At 40.8% G+C, this 21,370-nt stretch overlaps 1 protein-coding gene across 1 annotated transcript in view; it reads right to left on the reverse strand.

Moving 5' to 3' along the window:
* Nucleotides 1-3,092: 3,092 nt before the first annotated feature.
* Nucleotides 3,093-21,370, reverse strand: part of LOC124720368 (zinc finger protein 729-like) — a 116,767-nt gene continuing 98,489 nt past the window's right edge. Inside the window, exon 6 of the mRNA XM_047245696.1 lies at nt 3,093-6,968. Within this exon, the coding sequence (XP_047101652.1) occupies nt 4,979-6,880 (1,902 nt within the window). The 5' untranslated portion in view covers nt 6,881-6,968 and the 3' untranslated portion in view covers nt 3,093-4,978. The remainder of the gene's footprint in view (nt 6,969-21,370) is intronic.

Here is a 21,370-nt window from a genome sequence, read left to right on the forward strand (position 1 = left end):
TGACTGCTACCTATAAGCATAATTTTTCTTTTCCTATTCTGGTTTGATCCCGACCTGTCTTTTTTCTTTAAGCTAATATTCTGCTTCAACCTACATTCAACTAAATCTGGATATGGCCCTTCCTCCACTACTTCAGATAGCAAGCCAAACTGATTTCCTAACTGAATTTTATAAGTTTTATCAACTGTTTCCCTTCTTCGCCCTTTGCTTGCTACCTTTTACCAGCGCCCAGAGTCCTTTTCCTCCCTTAGCTTAAATAATTCCGAATTCGCGATTTCTAATTCAGCCTTAAGTGCACAAATCTTTGCCGCCAGTTCCGCGATTTTTCTATCCTTTCTATGTAACCTACACTGCAACGGAAGAGCCTCATTATCTATCCTTGTTTCCTCTCCGCTACACTCTCCCCAATGAAACCACAATCTACAGTCTATACAGAACACTTCCTCTTTCAAATTTCTACAGCAACCACCACACTTGTCACACATGGTTTGATAGTAAAACGTAACACAAAAGCAGAAAATAACTTCAACAGCAGAATAGTTTTTTAACCTGTCCTAGTATGTAACTAAACATTAATGTAAACAAACTTATAAACTTGGCTCAGAAATTTTTAATCAACCACACAAATTCTGGATGAGAGACACGAATTAATTTAACTTTGAAGAGCTAAGTCTAGTCAAAAACAAATATCTACACTCATACGAAATTTACGCCAAAATATGTAAACAACAACACAACTGCCGGCCTTTACAAAACATTTCCTTTTCGATGTAATTACGTTTAGAAAAGCAAAACCTTCAATACATAGATTAGATAAGAAGTAAATGCACTAGTCTAAAATGTAATATTAACTAAATTAGCTCTTATTCCAATATTAATCGCTTAACTTAGTGAGAGCTTCATACACGCACATCTGCCTGGCTACAGGGTTGTCAACCTAAGTACATGAAATAAGATTTAATAAAACAGTGAAAGTGTTACAGTTGTCTTAATGAGATTAGTTTATTATGGATATATCATCAGTTTGTAATGTATCCTTCAATAACTTTGTAATTTTAACTTTTATATTACAAACTGCAGAGATTATAGGAAAAGTAATAAATCTTATTAATATTATTGAGCTAGGCCTCCTTTTGTATGGAAATAACCAACCAACCTTCGATGATGCACCCATCTGATGCAGTGTTACAGCTTTTCATGATCTGCGAGGCTAGACCTTCACAACTGGTAACAACATTTGCTGGCCCCAATGCTGTCATTCTGAACCACAATACTCCATCACTGTCCACTGGCATCACCATTGCACCAGCTTAGCCACTGCCCAGCTGATGTATCTTGGCAGCCCTCATGCTGTCCCTGCTGGCTCAGTACATGGTCAGCACAGCTGTTGCCTCGGCACCACCACACCACTGTATCAGTGCATCATTTCAGTTGGCTGCGTATATTCCTACAATAGCCAAAATTATTTCTACAATAGCCAAAATTATTTCTACAATAGCCAAAATTGGCCAATTCGAACTCTAAATTATTGTACTATTATTTGTCACTTCTTAAATACTTTTAGTTTTCTATTCATGTCCACTTTTTTTACTGCATTTTGGAAATTATTTGTTTCCCCTATTAGAACGTTGCATCCTTTAGCAAGAGCCACCGGTCCAAAGGAGCATTTTCAAACATCAAACTACTACTTTTGTAATTTTGAAATAATTAGCCTGCTGCTATGGAGGGGGAGTGAAGTGTGTGTGGTAGATTGATAGACCGAGTGCGGAACACTTTATAAAATACGTTTCACTTCAGACCTGTGGCTAGTCAGGGGCTAGTTCTGTATCAGTTACCACTGTATATGCCTTGTTCACATTCATACAATTCTGACAGAGGATACTGATGAGGAGACACTTCCGAGAAGCATCCTTAGTGAGGAAAACCTAGAAAACCATCCAGCAACCAATGAGACCGCTGTTAATGGTCACATGGGGCCATAGGCGGGATAAATTTGGCTCACTATTGGCAACCAGCTTTCAGTCTGATCAGAGGTGTGCTTCTATTCCATTCTCCAGCACTATGCCCCTCAGTCTGTTAATGGCCTTAGAAGTAAAGTTCTGATGTAAATACCAGTTAGTTGTTTTAAAGTACTCCTCATTGTTGTTTATTTTAAACAATATGCTTGATTACCCTTACTCCTGGATCCACAACCTACAACTGACTTGTCCTTGACAATTCTCATACAACAGTTTATTCTGTAGTGATTAGCTTAGGTTATTATTTTAATAGGTGCAGTTACGCTCTTTAATTTATGGCTATGTACAGTGTTTATGTAGACTCAGTTCTTTGGATGGTTTTCCACACAACCACTGAATATATTTATTTTCTGCTTACATCTCATGTACCAGAGAAACACCATATGACCCATCCTTAGCTGACGCTTACAGATATTCAGTCCACATTGTGTACCTTTTTTTAACATGTTACTACAAATTTTACTGTTTCTTAGAGATTCATATTATGTATAGTCGCCACACTTTGTAGTACATTTTCATATTCATTGGAATATAAGGCTATTGTCCAGAAACCCGGTTTTTCTTTCCTTTTATTGGAAAATAATATTTAATACAAATGTATGCGGATGTTGTCTAGTATGAATAACCCATACAGCAGTTGTGGATGTACTATCATGGGAAAGATGAAATACAATGTAATCATATCACTACAAAGTGTCACAGCTGAAGTGTAGCAACACAGAACAGTGCCAATCACTTAATTATAACTATCTACCATTGTTACACATATGATGAAACATACTAAACCACTTTCAACAATAACAAATAGGTAGGAAATCAAAATTAAAAACAATCATTCTGAAATTGAAACTGAAGCATAATTACAATTTTCCAAAAACCTCATGTATATTTACCACAAATTAAGAAAAATACCCACAATGGAAACATCTTTGAATGTAACACAAGAAATATTTAGTGCTCACGTTCTGAGCTCTCCCAAGTGTTGTTCTTGTGTATAAAAAAAACTGGAATCAAATCATAACACCTAATGTTTGTTTACCTATTTCTTTTTTTTTTTTTGTAGAACTTTCTTAGTATTAGATGCTGAACAAGTAATTAAGAGCTTTGTTGGATAACACTTACCTATATTATCTCTGAATTATGTACAGAGCTTTGTGAAACAAAAATATTTCACAAAAAATATAGCTATTGTGCACTAGTGTAAATGGCAACCAAGCACGATGAATTTCTTAGATCACACATTTCCGCATCTGACCCATTTGCATGAAGATGCACTGATGGGCAAAAATGTCATGAACACTGTTCATGAGGAGAATGAATGCCACGTTGTATGCACATGATGCAGTAAGCAGATTACACGTATATAAGCAGACTAGAGATTTACACTTTTTGTTCTATCAGAAAGATGAGCTGCAAACGTGTACATTTAATGATGTAAATGACTTTAGCAAAGGGCAAGTTAAAGTGGCATTGCAGTTCGGAACTAGAACCTCAAAAGTGGTGAAGTTGGTACAATGGATCTATGCTACTGTTGTGAACATCTGAGGAAAGTGGCTGAAAGGTAATAAGTCCATCACATTATGATAAGATGTAATACATCTATACTTCTTCACAAAGTATGGAGGTCAGAAGCTTGCCTGCTCTGTAAAGCTGGAGATGTGGCAATATGTGGCATATCTAATGACAGAAAACAACGCTGGGGCAGCCATACACGTTTTGGAACCCACAGTTCAATGTACATTGTTGAATGTGTGGCTCTGGAACATACGGTCACTGTATGTTTCCATACCGATCCACCAAAATGTTCACTTGCAACTGCAGTGTGCAAGGGATCATTGAGGCTGGAGTGAAGGTCAATTCAAATGTTAACTGTCAGGATGGGTGACATTTCCTGTTACACCAGGTCAGTTGCACATCCAGATATGCTATCATCTAAACGAATGGCACCAAATAGAGGGCCCATTATGCTCTGGGGGCAGTCACTTTGGCTCCTGTGGGACACCTGTTAGCAACAGAAGGCATCATGACAGTTGCAGACTACGTGACATTCATTGCAACTGCATGCATTCCTTCATTCCTAGTGTGCTCTCACATAGTGGAGGCATCTTTCAGCAGGATAATTGTCCATATCACATGTGCATGGTCTGAGTAGAATGGTAACTAACACTGATGTCTTGACCATACCATTTAGGTAATCTGAACGTGTGGAATACAACTGGTGCAACATACACCCAGAAGCATGTAAATGATGTGTCAAGACCATATCACGTAGAATTGTCAAAGTACTGTATTCCAAAGGCGGCCAAACATGCTATTAAGCAGGTTATTATATTTGTTGTTATGTTTACTAATGCAGGATTAGTACCAACAGAACATAAATGTACACACTATTAATGACACACCATGTCTCTTGAGAAAACGTATCTGAGTAAAGTAATTGTTATAATCATGTTTCTCCAGTGTTGAGTTTACTAGCCTCAATGAAGCTAGTGCCATGAATATATTTTTACTGTCACTGTTTCTAAAATACAGAGTTACAAGTACTACATGATGACTTTGTTTGGAATATCAAGCAGCAAGTCATCACATTTCCTTGGCCTTATACTGAATATTGCAAGATACTTATGATTACTGACAAATGTAAGGATTTATCACAATTCACAATCTTCTTGTCGCAAGATCAATAGGAAAAAGCAGCAGTGCTAATGACAAAAACACATTTGATTCATGTTTCTTGAGTATTTGGTAATACCATTTGACATTTGAAGCTACAGATATGAATTTTTTGTCACATCTGTTAGCACTCTATAGTACACATCATTACAAGTTTTTTCACAATTCTACCAGATTTAAAAGTTATTTCGCCGAAAGTACAATTTATTGTCCCCTGGTACATACATTATTTTATAGGCCTTGAGGGCACCAACCATGAAAACCTATTTGCATAAACTAACACATACTTACAATTTCTTTCTGACGTGAAGTAATGCATGTGTCTTGAGAGTATCCAAGTAAGTGAAACTTTTGTCACAGATACCACATTTTTGAGGTCCACTTCCAGTGTGTTGAAATGCATGTGTCTTGAGATCACCTGATGTAGCAAAAGATTCCCCACAGATTTCAAATTTGTGAAGTTTCTTTCCAGTGTGAATTAATGCATGTTTCTTGAGATCACCTAACATAGTAAAAGATTTCCCACAAATCTCACATTTGTGAGGTTTCTTTCCAGTGTGAAGTAATAAATGTTTCTTAAGATTGCCTAATATAGTAAAATATTTCCCACAAATCTCACATTTGTGAGGATTCCTTCCAGTGTGAATTAATGAATGTTTCTTGAGAGAGCGTGACGCAGCAAAAGATTTCCCACAAATCTCACATTTGTGTGGTTTCTTTCCAGTGTGAATTAATAAGTGTTGCTTGAGAGAGCCTGACGCAGCAAAAGATTTCCCACAAATCTCACATTTGTGAGGTTTCTTTCCAGTGTGAATTAATGAGTGTTGCTTGAGATCACCTACCATAGTAAAAGATTTCCCACAAATCTCACATTTGTGAGGTTTCTTTCCAGTGTGAAGTAATAAATGTTTCTTAAGATTGCCTAATATAGTAAAATATTTCCCACAAATCTCACATTTGTGAGGTTTCTTTCCAGTGTGAATTAATAAGTGTTGCTTGAGAGAGCCTGACGCAGCAAAAGATTTCCCACAAATCTCACATTTGTGAGGTTTCTTTCCAGAGTGAATTAACGAGTGTCGCTTGAGATAACCTAACCTAGTAAAAGATTTCCCACAAATCTCACATTTGTGAGGTTTCTTTCCAGTGTGCATTAATGAGTGTTGCTTGAGATCACCTAACCTAGTAAAAGATTTCCCACAAATCTCACATTTGTGAGGTTTCTTTCCAGTGTGAATTAATGAGTGTTGCTTGAGATTATCTAACTTAGTAAAAGATTTCCCACAAATCTCACATTTGTGAGGTTCCTTTCCAGTGTGAATTAAAACATGATTCTTGAGATAGCTTGACGCAGCAAAAGATTTCCCACAAATCTCACATTTGTGAGGTTTATTTCCAGTGTGAATTAATGAATGTTTCTCGAGATCACCTAACATAGTAAAAGATTTCCCACAACTCTTGCACATGTAAGGTTTCTTCACAGTGTGAATTAATGTGTGAGCCTTTAGATAACGTGACTGGGCAAACCATTTGTCACAAATATCACATTTGTGAAGTCTTTTCCCAGTATGAATGGAAACATGTCTGTTGAGAACACCAACCCTAGCAAACAATTTGCCACAAATGCCACATCTGTGAGTTCTGTTTGCCGTAAGTAGATCAGCCTGGGCACTGACATTAACAGCTATAGGCAAAGTTCCATAATTACTTGTTTTCTCTCTATCATTTGTCATATGTGTGTTACATATGTCATTAGAAGGCGTGTTTGAATCTTTCCAAGTTTCCTTACATGAAGACTGGTCATTGTGTTCTGTGACAGAAACTTCTGCCTCGCTATCCAACGAGGTAGTGGTTTGATGCTCATCACCATGTCCATATTTTTCATGACTGTCTGCAGTTGAAACTCGACAACTCTCACTCATTCTCATATGCTTTTTCAAGCCAACATTACTGAGAAATACCTCACCACACCACTTACAAACATACGAAGGTGGTTGCGTTCCACCAATGTGCATAAACACATGCATTATGAGTCTGTATTTTGAAGAAAAGCTCTGTTGGCAGAAATTACAGCTATATACATGTAATTCCTTTTCCCTTGTACTACAGTCATATTGGGTGGCAACTGAGCATTCCTTATCAACAGTCATATCTTCTGTATTGGTACTGAACCCATGTGTTGACTTCTCCATGTCTATCACCAATTCATCCTGGACCAGTCTATGGTGACAAGGTTCTTCACATGATATGCTGCACCTCCCACCAGTAGTCTGAGGAAATCTGAAGAGTGAGGAGGATAATGTTAAATATTGAGATATACAACAAAGAAAAAATATTTGAGTGACCATAAATCCAGTACTATAAGCCACAAGTCATAAAAGTGCATACGAATTGACATATTCAGTAACTGTTACTGATTTAAAATTATAATATTCCACCAGAAGTAAAGAACTGGTGAGGTAAAAGTGGTTTAAAACGAAAATAACCAGAGGTAATTCAATAATGATTATTCTGAGTCACTCCCATTTGATCTGAAATTCTTAGATTAGAACTAAAATACTTCACTTTCACGTGTTACAATCTTTTTAAAATACAGTGCTACAAGTCAATAGTCTACAACAATTTATGAAATGTATCAAAAAATTAATCAGTTACATGTTTTCATTCAAAATTTTTAAGTTCAAGGTATTTCAGATTTATTTAAGAGAAATAATTTCTAAATGTTCCTCTTCGATTATGTTAGCTCTGTAAGTGCATTCTCCTTGTTTCGCCAACACTTTCACCTCTACGAATGGTAAATTTATTTCACCTGGTAAACAATTTTTTTGTTTGATTCCAAATAAATCAATTACTAGTGCAAGCATCAATATTTTCATTAGTTATCTACAATGGTTGTTGATCAGCTGGACAATGACTGTTCATGAACAAGAATCAATGTGACATCAATCAAGGGAATTAATTTGCATACTGATGAATGAATGTGAATGACACACGTGCAGATGGTTTTAATCTAAAACTGTTTTTGGCACTGCAACTTATATGAAGCCTTCCACAAATGGAAATATTGTCTGAACAGATGGAAATGGTTGCAAATTTTCCAGTACACTTGGAGTGAGCCTTCTTGAAAATTTTTACATCTTCCCAACATCTGGTCTCCTGGCATTGCAGAACACCGTTGACTGAAGGACACACACATAAATGGTCACATCATCACCGATTAAGTACTGAAGGATAACACTACATACTGAGTGGCGGTGATAACAGCTGATCCATGAGCTGCACCTGTAGTATCTGGGTTTCATTATTATACCTGCAGTTAAACCCTTTCCCACAGAAAAGAACTGTAATGCTTTTCAGGTCCCCAGTACGTACATAGGTGGATATGAAAGATTACAAACTACTGAAGGTGTGCAGGCTCCAGAGTTTTCTCTTGTTCTGACTGTACCTTTTGACTTTTTTCCATTGTGTTGAGTATATAGTTTTGTTAGGCATGGTATCTGGTAAATTTCGAGTGTTTTTGAACAATTAATTGGATCACACGACTTTTTTAAATGTAACTGGTATCATGGTGTGTCAGATTCTAGAAGTTGACAACTAAATCACTAAATATTGTAACTTTTATAACTCAATAATTTACAACTTGTATTTTCATACACATGAAAGTGAAGTAACTGAACACCAATAATGATAAAACACATCAGAAAAATATGCAAATAAGATTTCAAACAAATACCTTTCTGTTTGCCTAAGTACTAGAAACAAAACTTACAATTAAAATTTTACAATATGCCAGTCAACCATAAACCAACCAGAATAAGAAACAGAATTTCTGGAAAGCTTTAGCAATAAATAAATTTTGAGGTTTTTATTTATAAACTGTTTTAGAGACCACCATGTAAGCATTGTGTAGATACTGGGTGCTTCTGTCATATCCCTAACCTTCACTGCACAGCATTTCGTGTGGCAAGTACATTGATAAACTATTCATCTACATCTACACGATTACTCTGCTATTCACAATAAAGTGCCTCGCAGATGGTTCAATGAAGCACTTTCAAACTCACTGTCTACCATTCCAATATCGAACGGCGCACAGGAAAAACGAGCAATTAAATTTTTCTGTGCGAGCCCTGATTTCTCTTATTTTATCGTGATGATCATTTCTCAAAATTTAAGTGGGTGCCAACAGAATGTTTTCCCAATCGGAGGAGAAAACTGGTGATTGAAATTTCATGAGAATACCCTGTCACAACGAAAAACGCTTTTGTTTTCATGATTGCCACTCCAATTCAAATACCATGTCTCTGACACTATGTCCCCTATTTCGCGATAATACAGAACGAGCTGCAATTTGTTTTACTTTTTCAGTGTCATCCGTCAGTCCCACCTGACGCAGATCCCACACCACACAGCAACACTCCAGAAAAGGGTGGACAAGCGTGGTGTAAGCAGTCTCTTTAGTAGACCTGTTGCACCTTCTAAGTGTTTTGGCAATGAATTGCAGTCTTTGGTTTGCTCTGTTGTTGTTGTTATCTTCAGTCCTGAAACTGGTTTGATGCAGCTCTCCATGATACTCTATCCTGTGCAAGCTTCTTCACCTCCCAGTACCTACTGCAACCTACATCCTTCTGACTCAGCTAGTGTATTCATCTCTTGGTCTCCCTCTACGATTTTTACCCTCCACGCAGCACTCCAATGCTAAATTTGTGATCCCTTGATGCCTCAAAACATGTCCTACCAACCGGTCCTTCTCCTTGTCAAGTTGTGCCACACCTCTTCTTCTCCCCAATTCTAGTCAATACCTCCTCATTAGTTATGTGATCTACCCATCTAATTTTCAGCATTCTTCTGTAGCACCACATTTCGAAAGCTTCTATTCTCTTTTTGTCCAAACTATTTATCCTCCATATTTCACTTCCATACATGGCTACATTCCATACAAATACTTTCAGAAACGACTTCCTGACAGTTAAATCTATACTCGATGTTCATACATTACTCATCTTCAGAAACACTTTCCTTGCCATTGCCAGTCTACATTTTGTATCCTATCTACTTTGTCCATCGTTAGTTATTTTCCCCCCAAATAGCAAAACTCACCTACTACTTTAAATGGCTCATTAGCTAATCTAATTCCCTCAGCATCACCCAACTACATTCCATTATCCTAGTTTTGCTTTTGTTGATGTTCATCTTATATCCTCCTTTCAAGACACTGTCCATTCTGTTCAGCTGCTCTTCCCAGTCCTTTGCTGTCTCCGACAGAATTACAATGTCATCGGCGAACCTGAAAGTTTTTATTTCTTCTCCATGGATTTTAATACTTACTCCAAAGTTTTCTTTTGTTTCCTTTACTGCTCGCTCAATATACAAATTAAATAACATCGGGGAGACGCTACCACCCTGTCTCAGTCCCTTCCCAACCACTGCTTACCTTTCATGCCCCTCTACTCTTAATTGCCATCTGATTTCTATACAAAATGTAAATAGCTTTCAACTCCCTGTATTTTACCCCTGCCACCTTTAGAATTTGAAAGAGAGTATTCCAGTCAACATTGTCAAAAGCTTTCTCTAAGTCTACAAATGCTAGAAACATAGGTTTGCCCTTTCTTAATCTTTCTTCTAAGATAAGTCGTAGAGTCAGTATTCCTCACGTGTTCCAATATTTCTACGGAATCCAAACTGATCTTCTCAGAGGCCGACCTGTACCAGTTTTTCCATTCATCTATAAAGATTTCGCGTTAGTATTTTGCAGCTGTGACTTTTTAAACTGAAAGTTCGGTAATTTTCACATCTGTCAACACCTGCTTTCTTTGGGCTTGGAATTATTATATTCTTCTTGAAGTCTGAAGGTATTTCGCCTGTTTCATACATCTTGCTCACCAGATGGTAGAGTTTTGTCAGGACTGGCTCTTCCAAGGCCATCAGTAGTTCTAATGGAATGTTTTCCACTCCCGGGGCCTTGTTTGAACTCAGATCATTCAGTGCTCTGTCAAACTGTATGCAGTATCGTATCTCCCATTTCATCTTCATCTAAATCCTCTTCCATTTCGATAATATTGTCCTCAAGCACATCACCCTTGTATAGACCCTCTATACAAGGTGTTACAAAAAGGTACGGCCAAACTTTCAGGAAACATTTCTCTCACACAAATAAAGGAAAGGTCTTATGTGGACATGTGTCCGAAAACGCTTATTTTCCATGTTAGAGCTCATTTTAGTTTGGTCAGTATGTACTGTACTTCCTCGATTCACCACCAGTCGGCCCAATTGAAGGAAGATAATGTTGAATTTGGTGCTTGTGTTGACATGCGACTCATTGCTCTACAGTACTAGCATCGAGCACATCAGTACGTAGCATCAACAGGTTAGTGTTCATCACGAATGTGGTTTTGCAGTCAGTGCAATGTTCACAAATGTGGAGTTCGCAGATGCCCACTTGATGTATGGATTAGCATGGGGCAATAGCCGTGGCGTGGTACGTTTGTATCGATACAGATTTCCAGAACAAAGGTGTCCCGACAGGAAGACGTTCGAAGCAATGGATCGGCGTCTTAGGGAGCACAGAACATTCCAGCCTATGACTCGCGACTGGGGAAGACCTAGAATGACGAGGAGAATGGATGAGGCAATTCTTTGTGCGGTTGACGATAACTCTAATGTCAGCGTCAGAGACGTTGTTGCTGTACAAGGTAATGTTGACCACGTCACTGAATGGAGAGCGCTATGGTAGAACCAATTGTTTTGGTACCACGTACAGCGTGTGCAGGCACCATGAGCAGCTGATTGGCCTCCACGGGTACACTTCTGCAAATGGTTCCTCCAACAATGTGTGAATCCTCATTTCAGTGCAAATGTTCTCTTTACGGATGAGGCTTCATTTCGACGTGATCAAATTGTAAATTTTCACAATCAACATGTGTGGGCTGACGAGAATCCGCACGCAATTGTGAAATCACTTCATCAACACAAATTTTCTGTGAACATTTGGGCAGGCATTGTTGGTGATGTCTTTATTGGGCCCCATGTTCTTCCACCTACGCTCAATGGAGCACGTTATCATGATTTCATACAGGATACTCTACCTGTGCTGCTAGAACATGTGCCTTTACAAGTATGACACAACATGTGGTTCATGTACGATGGAGCTCTTGCACTTTTCAGTCGAAGTGTTTGTACACTTCTCAACAACAGATTTGGTGAGCGATGGATTGGTAGAGGCAGACCAATTCCATGGCTTCCACGCTCTCCTGGCCTCAAACCTCATGACTTTCATTTATGGGGGCATTTGAAAGCTCTTGTCTATGCAACCCTGGTACCAAATGTAGAGACTCTTCATGCTTGTATTGTGGACGGCTGTGTTACAATACGCCATTCTCCAGGGATGCATCTGCGCATCAGGGATTCCATGCGAAGGAGGGTGGATGCATGTATCCTCGCTAACTGAGGACATTTTGAACATTTCCTGTAACAAAGTGTTTGAAGTCACGCTGGTATGTTCTGTTGCTGTGTGTTTCCATTCCATGATTAATGTGATTTGAAGAGAAGTAATAAAATGAGCTCTAACATGGCAAGTAAGCGTTTCCGGACATATGTCCGCATAACATATTTTCTTTCTTTGTGTGTGAGGAATGTTTCTTGAAAGTTTGGCCGTACCTTTTTGTAACACCCTGTATACTCCTTCCACCTTTCTGCTTTCCCTTCTTTGCTTACGACTGGGTTTCCATCTGAGCTCTTTATATTCATGCAAATGGCTCTCTTTTCTCCAAAGGTCTCTCTAATTTTCCTGTAGGCAGTATCTACCTTACCCCTCATGAGATGACCCTTTACAACCTTACATTTGTCCCTGATTAGCTATTTTGCACTTCCTGTCAATCTCATTTTTGAGACGTTTGTATTCCATTTTGCCTGCTTTATTTACTGCATTTTAATATTTTCCCCTTTCATCAATTACACTCAATATTTCTTCTGTTAACCAAGGATTTCTACTAGCCCTCGTCTTTTTACCTACTTGATCCTCAGCTGCCTTCACTATTTCATTCCTCAAAGCTACCTATTCTTCTTCTACTGTATTTCTTTCCCCCATTCGTGACAATTGTTCCCTTATCCTCTCCCTGAAACACTGTACGACCTCCGATTTAGTCTGTTTATCCAGGTCCCATCTCCTTAAATTCCCATTGCAGTTTCTTCAGTTTTAATATACAGTTCATAACCAATAGATTGTGGTCAGAGTCCACATCTGCCCCTGGAAGTGTCTTACAATTTAAAACCTGGTTCATAAGTCTCTGTCTTACCATTATATGATCTATCTGATCCCTTCTAGTATCTCCAGGATTCTTCCATGTGTACAACCTTCTTTTATGGTTCTATAACGAAGTGTTAGCTATGATTAAGTTATGTTCTGTGCAAAATTCTACCAGACGGCTTCCTCTTTCATTTCTTACCCACTATCCATATTCACCTACTATGTTTCCTTCTCTCCCTTTTTCTCTACCCACAATATTATCTATGTGATCGTTCGAATTCAGGTTATTTGTAATCCATAAGTAATTAGTTGAATTTACAGCCTTCAGTTTTGTGTGACTATCGTGTAATCGTAATTTAGCACACTTCTTATAGGACTCATGTGAATAACTTCATACTTTCCCTTATTCAGGGTCAGTTGCCACTTTTTGCACCATACAGATATCTTATCTAAATCATTTTGTAAGTCGTTTTTATCATGTGATGACTTTACAAGACGGTAAATGACAATCATCTGCAAACAATTTAAGACGGCTACCCAGATTGTCTCTTATGTTGTTAATATAGATCAGGAACAATATGGTTCAAATGGCTCTGAGCACTATGGGACTCAACTGCTGTGGTCATAAGTCCCCTAGAACTTAGAACTACTTAAACCTAACTAACCTAAGGACATCACACACATCCATGCCCGAGGCAGGATTCGAACCTGCGACCGTAGCGGTCGCACGGTTCCGGACTGCGCGCCTAGAACCGCGAGACCACCGCGGCCGGCTCGAGGAACAATAGCGGGGAACGCCGGATAATACTTGTTTTACTCGATGACTTTCCGTCAATTAGTACGAACTGTGACCTTTATGACATGAAATCACGAATCCAGTCGCACAACTGAGGCGATACTCCGTAGGCACACAGTTTGGTTGGAAGACGCCTGTGAAAAACAGTGTCGAAAGCCTTTTGTAAATCTAAAAATATGGAATCAATTTGACATTCCTTGTCAATAACACTTATTACTTCAGAGTATAAAGAGTCAGTTGTGTCTCACAAGAACGATATTTTTCTGAAATTATGCTGACTGTGTCAATAAATCGTTTTGTTCGAGGTACTTCATAATGTTTGAATACAGTATATGTTCCAAAACCCTACTGCAAATCGACGTTAGTGATATAGGCCTTAAATTTAGCGAATTACTCCTACTTCCCTTTTTGGGTATTTGTGTGACTTGAGCAATTTTCCAGTCTTTAGGTAAGGATCTTTCGGTGAGCGAGTTGTCGTATATTATTGCTAAATATTGAGCTATTTTATCAGCATACTCTGAGAGGAACCTGACTGGTATACAGTCCGGACCAGAGGCTTTGCCATTATTAAGTGATTTAAGCTGCTTTGTTACTCCGAGGATATCTACTTCTATGTTTCTCATCTTGGCAGTTGTTCTTGATTGGAATTCAGGAATATTTACTTCGTCTTCTTTGGTGAAGGAGTTTCGGAAAACCGTGTTTAATAAATCTGCTTTAGTGGCACTATCTTCAGTGACTTCACCGTTGTTATCGCACAGTGAAGGTATTGCGTGTTGCCACTGGTGTGCCTTATGTATGACCAGAATCTCTTTTGGTTTTCTGCCAGATTTCGAGACAGAATTTCGTTGTGGAAATTATCGAAAGCATCTCGCATTGAAGTACGCGCCATATTTCGAACTTCTGTAAAACTTTGCCAATCTTGAGGATTTTGCGCTCTTTTAAATTTGGCATGCTTTTTTCGTTGCTTCTGCAACAACGATCTGACCCACCTAGTGTACCATGGCGGATGAGTCCCATCAGATATTACTTTATGTGGTATTTATCTCTCAATTGCTGTCGATACTATCTCTTTGAAAACATACCACAACTTTTCTACACTTACATGATCAGATCGGAAGGAGTGAAGACTGTCTCTTAAGAGGGCGTTAAGAGCATTCTTATCAGCTTTTTAAAATAGATATACTTTGTGTTTCTTTTTGATGGTTGCAGTGATGATGGAAGTGCACATGAATTTTATCAACACACATACTACAGCCTGGACAGTAACACTGCTGATGGTTTACACCACATTTGTTAAAAATTTTGGGATGATAGCTGTTACCTCTATTTTATTCCTTCCTTTGTTCTCTCAGTTTTCCAACCAAAGAGCTGTCATTATGAACAAAAACAGTTTCTTGCATTCAATTTATCTACGCCAGTACTCCTCTATCCAACAACTAGTTGGGTTGGCAGATCAATGGGACTTCGCAACCTTTACTCAGTCTTTTGGCCGAGGCTGGTTGCAAAGTGCCATTACATATTATACAGGCTAGTATTACGATGGGGTCGCCATTCCCAAAGTCCCTCCCCCTGTTCCGGGACATAATTAGTGAATTAGTGTTCCCCAACTGTTTCCATCCAGTGTAATCCATGGGAAAATGCGAATGTCTGCAAGCTGTGTAACTTAAGTGGAATGTGGGGACCAGCCTGCTATTCACCTAGCAGGGTGAAGAAAACCACCTAAAAACCACATCCAGGATGGCTGGCACACTGGCCCTTCGTCGTTAATCTGCCATGTGGATTCGATCCAGGGGTAGCACGCCTGCTGGAATCCAGGAAGCAGTGTGTTAGTGCTCTCGGCTACCCTGGTGGGTCGTTTCTTACATCACCGTAAAACTATTACATCTGGTTCCACCTACTAAGGAGGGAAGGAGGGAGGTAGGGAGGGAGGGAGGGAGGGAGGGAGGGAGGGAGGGAGGGAGGGAGGGAGGGAGGGAGGGAGGGAGGGAGGGAGGGAGAGAGAGAGAGATCCTGTGAGAACGCTAGCGTTTACTGCAGAATTTGAGGCATCTGCTGCATGATTAGCTGTAGCTAAAAGCAACTTCAACAACCACTATGGCAATCTGCTGCACCACCCAATTCACTTATTTCTTCAAATTCCTTGATTGTATTCTTCAACACATTTATTGACATGGGGCCTCTTCACAGCCATTTATTTCAATGATATTCCTGCAATGCAGTGCTGCTGTTCTGATAAAACAGCTGTACCACCTGTGCACGGCATTTCTTCTCAATAGGCACTTCATTTCATACGAAAGAGATACCTTCTTAACTGGGTGTATATACAAACAAGAAAAAATTTCCAGATTTCCCAGCTAGAAACGCGCTTCCTAAGGTGAAAAACTTTTTATTGGGTGGAAGTACATTTTTCCATGTTAAAAGATGGTATCGTTTCAATAGGAGCTATAAACCTTACCAATACATTGAATGGTTATGGATTTATAAGCCTGTATAGAATTTTCTGGCAGTTTAGGAATCTCAACGTACCTGGAGATACAGGCTGGGGAGATACATGGGAGACAGAGAGAGGAAGGGAGGGTGGGAGAGTTAGAGAGAAAACAGGAAAGGAATTAGTGCCTGAGGTGCACAGGATGGAAAGGGGATATGGGAGGGGAGGGGAGGGGAGAAGGAGAGGGATGAGAGGACCCTTGTGCCTCCTCCCTGTGCTTCTGTTACTTGTAGATATAGCAGCTCCTGTTCGAAGTGCCCTCGGCTCTGCATGCACAGGACCAAGATTTCAGTACAGTTCAAATGCATATTCACTGTTATGAGCATAAGCATCCAGCCATGAACACCTCCACTCCCATGGCAAGTGCTCCATCAACTATCATGCAGCACACTTTGCCCCGTGCACCATACACCTCTGAGCCCATTATGTCGTATGACGTTACTGCAATTAACATGTATGAAGTGTTGCATATGTTCGAATTGTATAAAATGCCTGTCCATACAAGAAACGTTTAAAAACTGGTCTACCTGTAACTTGTAAGGGGTCCGTAGGCCCTTACTATAAGTTTGCAATCGGCATAGGTCGATAGAGCGAACAATCGATTGTGTCATGTTGCGAGAGCGAGTGTGGAGTTGAGTCAGTCCCATGTTGTGGGCAGAGGTGTGTGGAGGCCAGTTGTTGTAATGCAAGGCTTTAACGACAAAGGGAGTTGCCATCGCCGCGATTTAACCCCTTTGTGCTAGAAAAATAGCGGGAAAGTGAAGAAGTATTATTACGCAAGTGATTAGTGATATTCTAGTGCTGATATTTTGGTTTTGCGTCTACCGCGCCGGCATCTCTTTGGATTGCAGTGTTGGATTGCAGTGTTGGATTGCAGTGATGGATTAATGTGTGACGATAATGAGAAATGAAGAGGCCTGTGCTTAGATTAGCCGTATTTAGATATGTATGACGAAGGCAGTGGCTGTCTCCTCCTTTTGTGTTTTTGAGACGAATATAGGTTCGTGATTAGTGAAACTGTGTTGGTGTTTTTCTTGTTACCAGACATTTCATTATTACAGCATTTGAGAAGGGCGAACTGGAAAGTAACAACTTCCGTAGCAGTCAATTCCGATTGCCAGCCCCATTAGGTACACGGTCACATTAATAATAATTATTGGGCTGCTATTCGATCAGATCAGGTCGGGTCGAAATAAATCGGACGTGTTACACCTTGGCGACCGTGACAGGACGTTGTTCAGTTTTCAGACGAATTGTAAAGAACAATAGGCAATTTTATCTTGCTTAACGCGAGAAAATATTTTTCCAATTTCGGATCGAGACAGAGTATAAACTTTAAAATCGCGCCAAGAAACAGTGCATTTTGAACAATACGAAGTAATAGCATCTTACGATTGTGAATAAACTGTTTTTTCGCCATATTAGATAAGAGTAATAGTGTCGATAAACTGTGTTATAATGTGCAAACGCGTAAATCCGCGCGAAAAACTGTGAAAAGTGAACACCAAAGAAAGACATGTGTGAACATTACAACAGCAAAACGAGTCAAGAATTCGTCACGAAAGGTTTAAAGAAGTGTTTAATAGTAATATTATGACTGAAATTGCTTTTTGAATGTGAAAATCGAGTAATTTCATGTGGACCCATAAACTGTTATGCAGGCGACAATATATGTGGCGAAGCAATTGTTGAGTGACGTCACGCAGACCCGTGTAGCAGCTGCGCCAAAGAGCTTCGTTCCGCGAGGTGATTTCACACGTCATCCCAACTACCTGTGCAAGGAGTAGGTCAGGTGCAGACGCACTACACTGACAGCGATCAGCGAGACCTCGAGCCCCAACCCGGCATCTGGCGGCTGAACTACAAACTACGCCTGCCTGCAGCGCCACGGAGCGGCCACCTGAGAACTACGACGACTCGCCACGGGTCTTCAGCGCGACTTCGAAACACCGAGCGCCGACCCGGCATCTAGCGGCCGAACTACAAACTAGGCCCGCCTGCAGCGCCACGGAGCAGCCGACTGAGAACTACGACGACTCGCCACAGATCTTCAGCGCGACTTCACGCGGCTCCGGCGGCAGTACAGCGCCACGCCCTCTTCAAACGTCAAAACATCGCGACTCGTGGTAACGTCAGTTGGTGAGTGAAGACGACTGATTAGCATAACATTAAATTGCAGTGTACTGTCTTCACGATAAATAAACAGTTTTAAACTGTGTTTCACCTTAGGAGAAGTGCCCAATTACAGTAATTTCCGAAAAGTTTGCGAAACATACTCTGAAATATAGCATACTTATTGATGCATGCTGTGCTGTCTAAATGGTGATTATACAGATATGCTCATTGTTTTTTGGGATTTTACAGTTATAGATTTAATGAATTGTGTGATTTATCTTATTTAAAACATTTTACATAAATTGTGTATGTGAAAATTGATATTTGAAATTATTAGGTTTTGAGAGTCGTTATGTTCAGTATTCATACGTATTGTACCAATTTTGGGATTAACTGAAGATACCACAGTTACTGTTTGATTAGTTTCGTGGTAATTAGGAGTGTTTTGGGTTACTAGAGGTTATTTTATATTACTTGCCTGTGCATTAAAAATAAACCAAACATGTCTACCGAAGATAAACAGGTTTGTGAGGCAGCAGTTGAAAGGAAAGGGACAGGACAGGAAGACAAGAGATGATTCAGGAATCAGTGATTGTGGATTGTCATTAGAAAGCCCATTAGCACATTCAACTAGTTATCCCAAGACACCGGGACAAACGACGAGAGGTAAGCCAGTTTCAGAGGATGCAGATATACAGTCAATATTAGCAGAGTTGTTAAAGGAGGCCAAGGCAACAAGAGAAATGGTAGAAGAATTCAGAGACTCATTAAAGGAAGATTTCCAAGAAACTAGAAAAAGTTTTGAAATATTCCGAAAATCATTTAAGGAAGATTTACAAGAAACCAAAGAAAACTTAGAAAAGCCAATTAAGGAAACTCTAACACAAGAGGTCAAAACATCGCGAATGAAGATGGAATAAATCTGAAGAAGGAAATGCAGGAGTTACAAGAACAGCTGAAGATGGACATCAACGAGAGAGAGAGAGAGCGAGTAAGCTACAGAAGAGCATAGACCAAGTTCAGGGAGATGTGGAGAAGATGGAAGGAAAGTTAACAAAAAAGATAGAAGACGATATTGAAGAAACTAAAGCCGAATTGGGAGAAAGGACCACCGGAGTGGAAACAAATTGCAGTCACCGAATCACCGAGGTGATGCAGAGGCAGAAACAATGCAATCATGGGGTTAAGGGGATAGGAGATAGGCAAAACCAACTGGCTGTCAATCTGAGAAATGCTATAGCCGTGCAACGAGAAGAGGATAACCAGAGGGTTGCAATGGAAAGTGAGGCCTTCACTTGGGGAGTCAGGAAAAAGAAAGGGACTACTGGTTTTGATCAGTTTGAAGCGGAATTCTTGAAGAAATACTGGTCCAAAAGTCATCAGTGTGCAGCAATTGAGGACCTACTACACCGCAAGTCACTTAATACACTCCTGGAAATGGAAAAAAGAACACATTGACACCGGTGTGTCAGACCCACCATACTTGCTCCGGACACTGCGAGAGGGCTGTACAAGCAATGATCACACGCACGGCACAGCGGACACACCAGGAACCGCGGTGTTGGCCGTCGAATGGCGCTAGCTGCGCAGCATTTGTGCAAAGCCGCCGTCAGTGTCAGCCAGTTTGCCGTGGCATACGGAGCTCCATCGCAGTCTTTAACACTGGTAGCATGCCGCGACAGCGTGGACGTGAACCGTATGTGCAGTTGACGGACTTTGAGCGAGGGCGTATAGTGGGCATGCGGGAGGCCGGGTGGACGTACCGCCGAATTGCTCAACACGTGGGGCGTGAGGTCTCCACAGTACATCGATGTTGTCGCCAGTGGTTTGTGGAAGGTGCACGTGCCCGTCGACCTGGAACCGGACCGCAGCGACGCACGGATGCACGCCAAGACCGTAGGATCCTACGCAGTGCCGTAGGGGACCGCACCGCCACTTCCCAGCAAATTAGGGACACTGTTGCTCCTGGGGTATCGGCGAGGACCATTCGCAACCGTCTCCATGAAGCTGGGCTACGGTCTCACACACCGTTAGGCCATCTTCCGCTCACGCCCAACATCGTGCAGCCCGCCTCCAGTGGTGCCGCGACAGGCGTGAATGGAGGGACGAATGGAGACGTGTCGTCTTCAGCGATGAGAGTCGCTTCTGCCTTGGTGCCAATGATGGTCGTATGCGTGTTTGGCGCCGTGCAGGTGAGCGCCACAATCAGGACTGCATACGACCGAGGCACACAGGGCCAACACCCGGCATCATGGTGTGGGGAGCGATCTCCTACACTGGCCGTACACCACTGGTGATCGTCGAGGGGACACTGAATAGTGCACGGTACATCCAAACCGTCATCGAACCCATCGTTCTACCATTCCTAGACCGGCAAGGGAACTTGCTGTTCCAACAGGACAATGCACGTCCGCATGTATCCCGTGCCACCCAACGTGCTCTAGAAGGTGTAAGTCAACTACCCTGGCCAGCAAGATCTCCGGATCTGTCCCCCATTGAGCATGTTTGGGACTGGATGAAGCGTCGTCTCACGCGGTCTGCACGTACAGCACAAACGCTGGTCCAACTGAGGCGCCAGGTGGAAATGGCATGGCAAGCCGTTCCACAGGACTACATCCAGCATCTCTACGATCGTCTCCATGGGAGAATAGCAGCCTGCATTGCTGCGAAAGGTGGATATACACTGTACTAGTGCCGACATTGTGCATGCTCTGTTGCCTGTGTCTATGTGCCTGTGGTTCTGTCAGTGTGATCATGTGATGTATCTGACCCCAGGAATGCGTCAATAAAGTTTCCCCTTCCTGGGACAATGAATTCACGGTGTTCTTATTTCAATTTCCAGGAGTGTACATGGAGAGGAGCGTTGAGAGAGTTTGCCGAACATTTGTGGGAATTGAACGAGACCTTGGAACAACACCTGAGTGATGATATATCTGCGATAAAAAGAAGATTGAACCGGAAAATGCAAGAAACTGTATCCAGGATCCCAATTAAAGATAGGGAGGCCTTGATGGAGATACTGGAACAGTTGGAATCTG

Source organism: Schistocerca piceifrons, chromosome 11, assembly GCF_021461385.2.
Source record: "Schistocerca piceifrons isolate TAMUIC-IGC-003096 chromosome 11, iqSchPice1.1, whole genome shotgun sequence".
NCBI lineage: Eukaryota > Metazoa > Arthropoda > Insecta > Orthoptera > Acrididae > Schistocerca > Schistocerca piceifrons.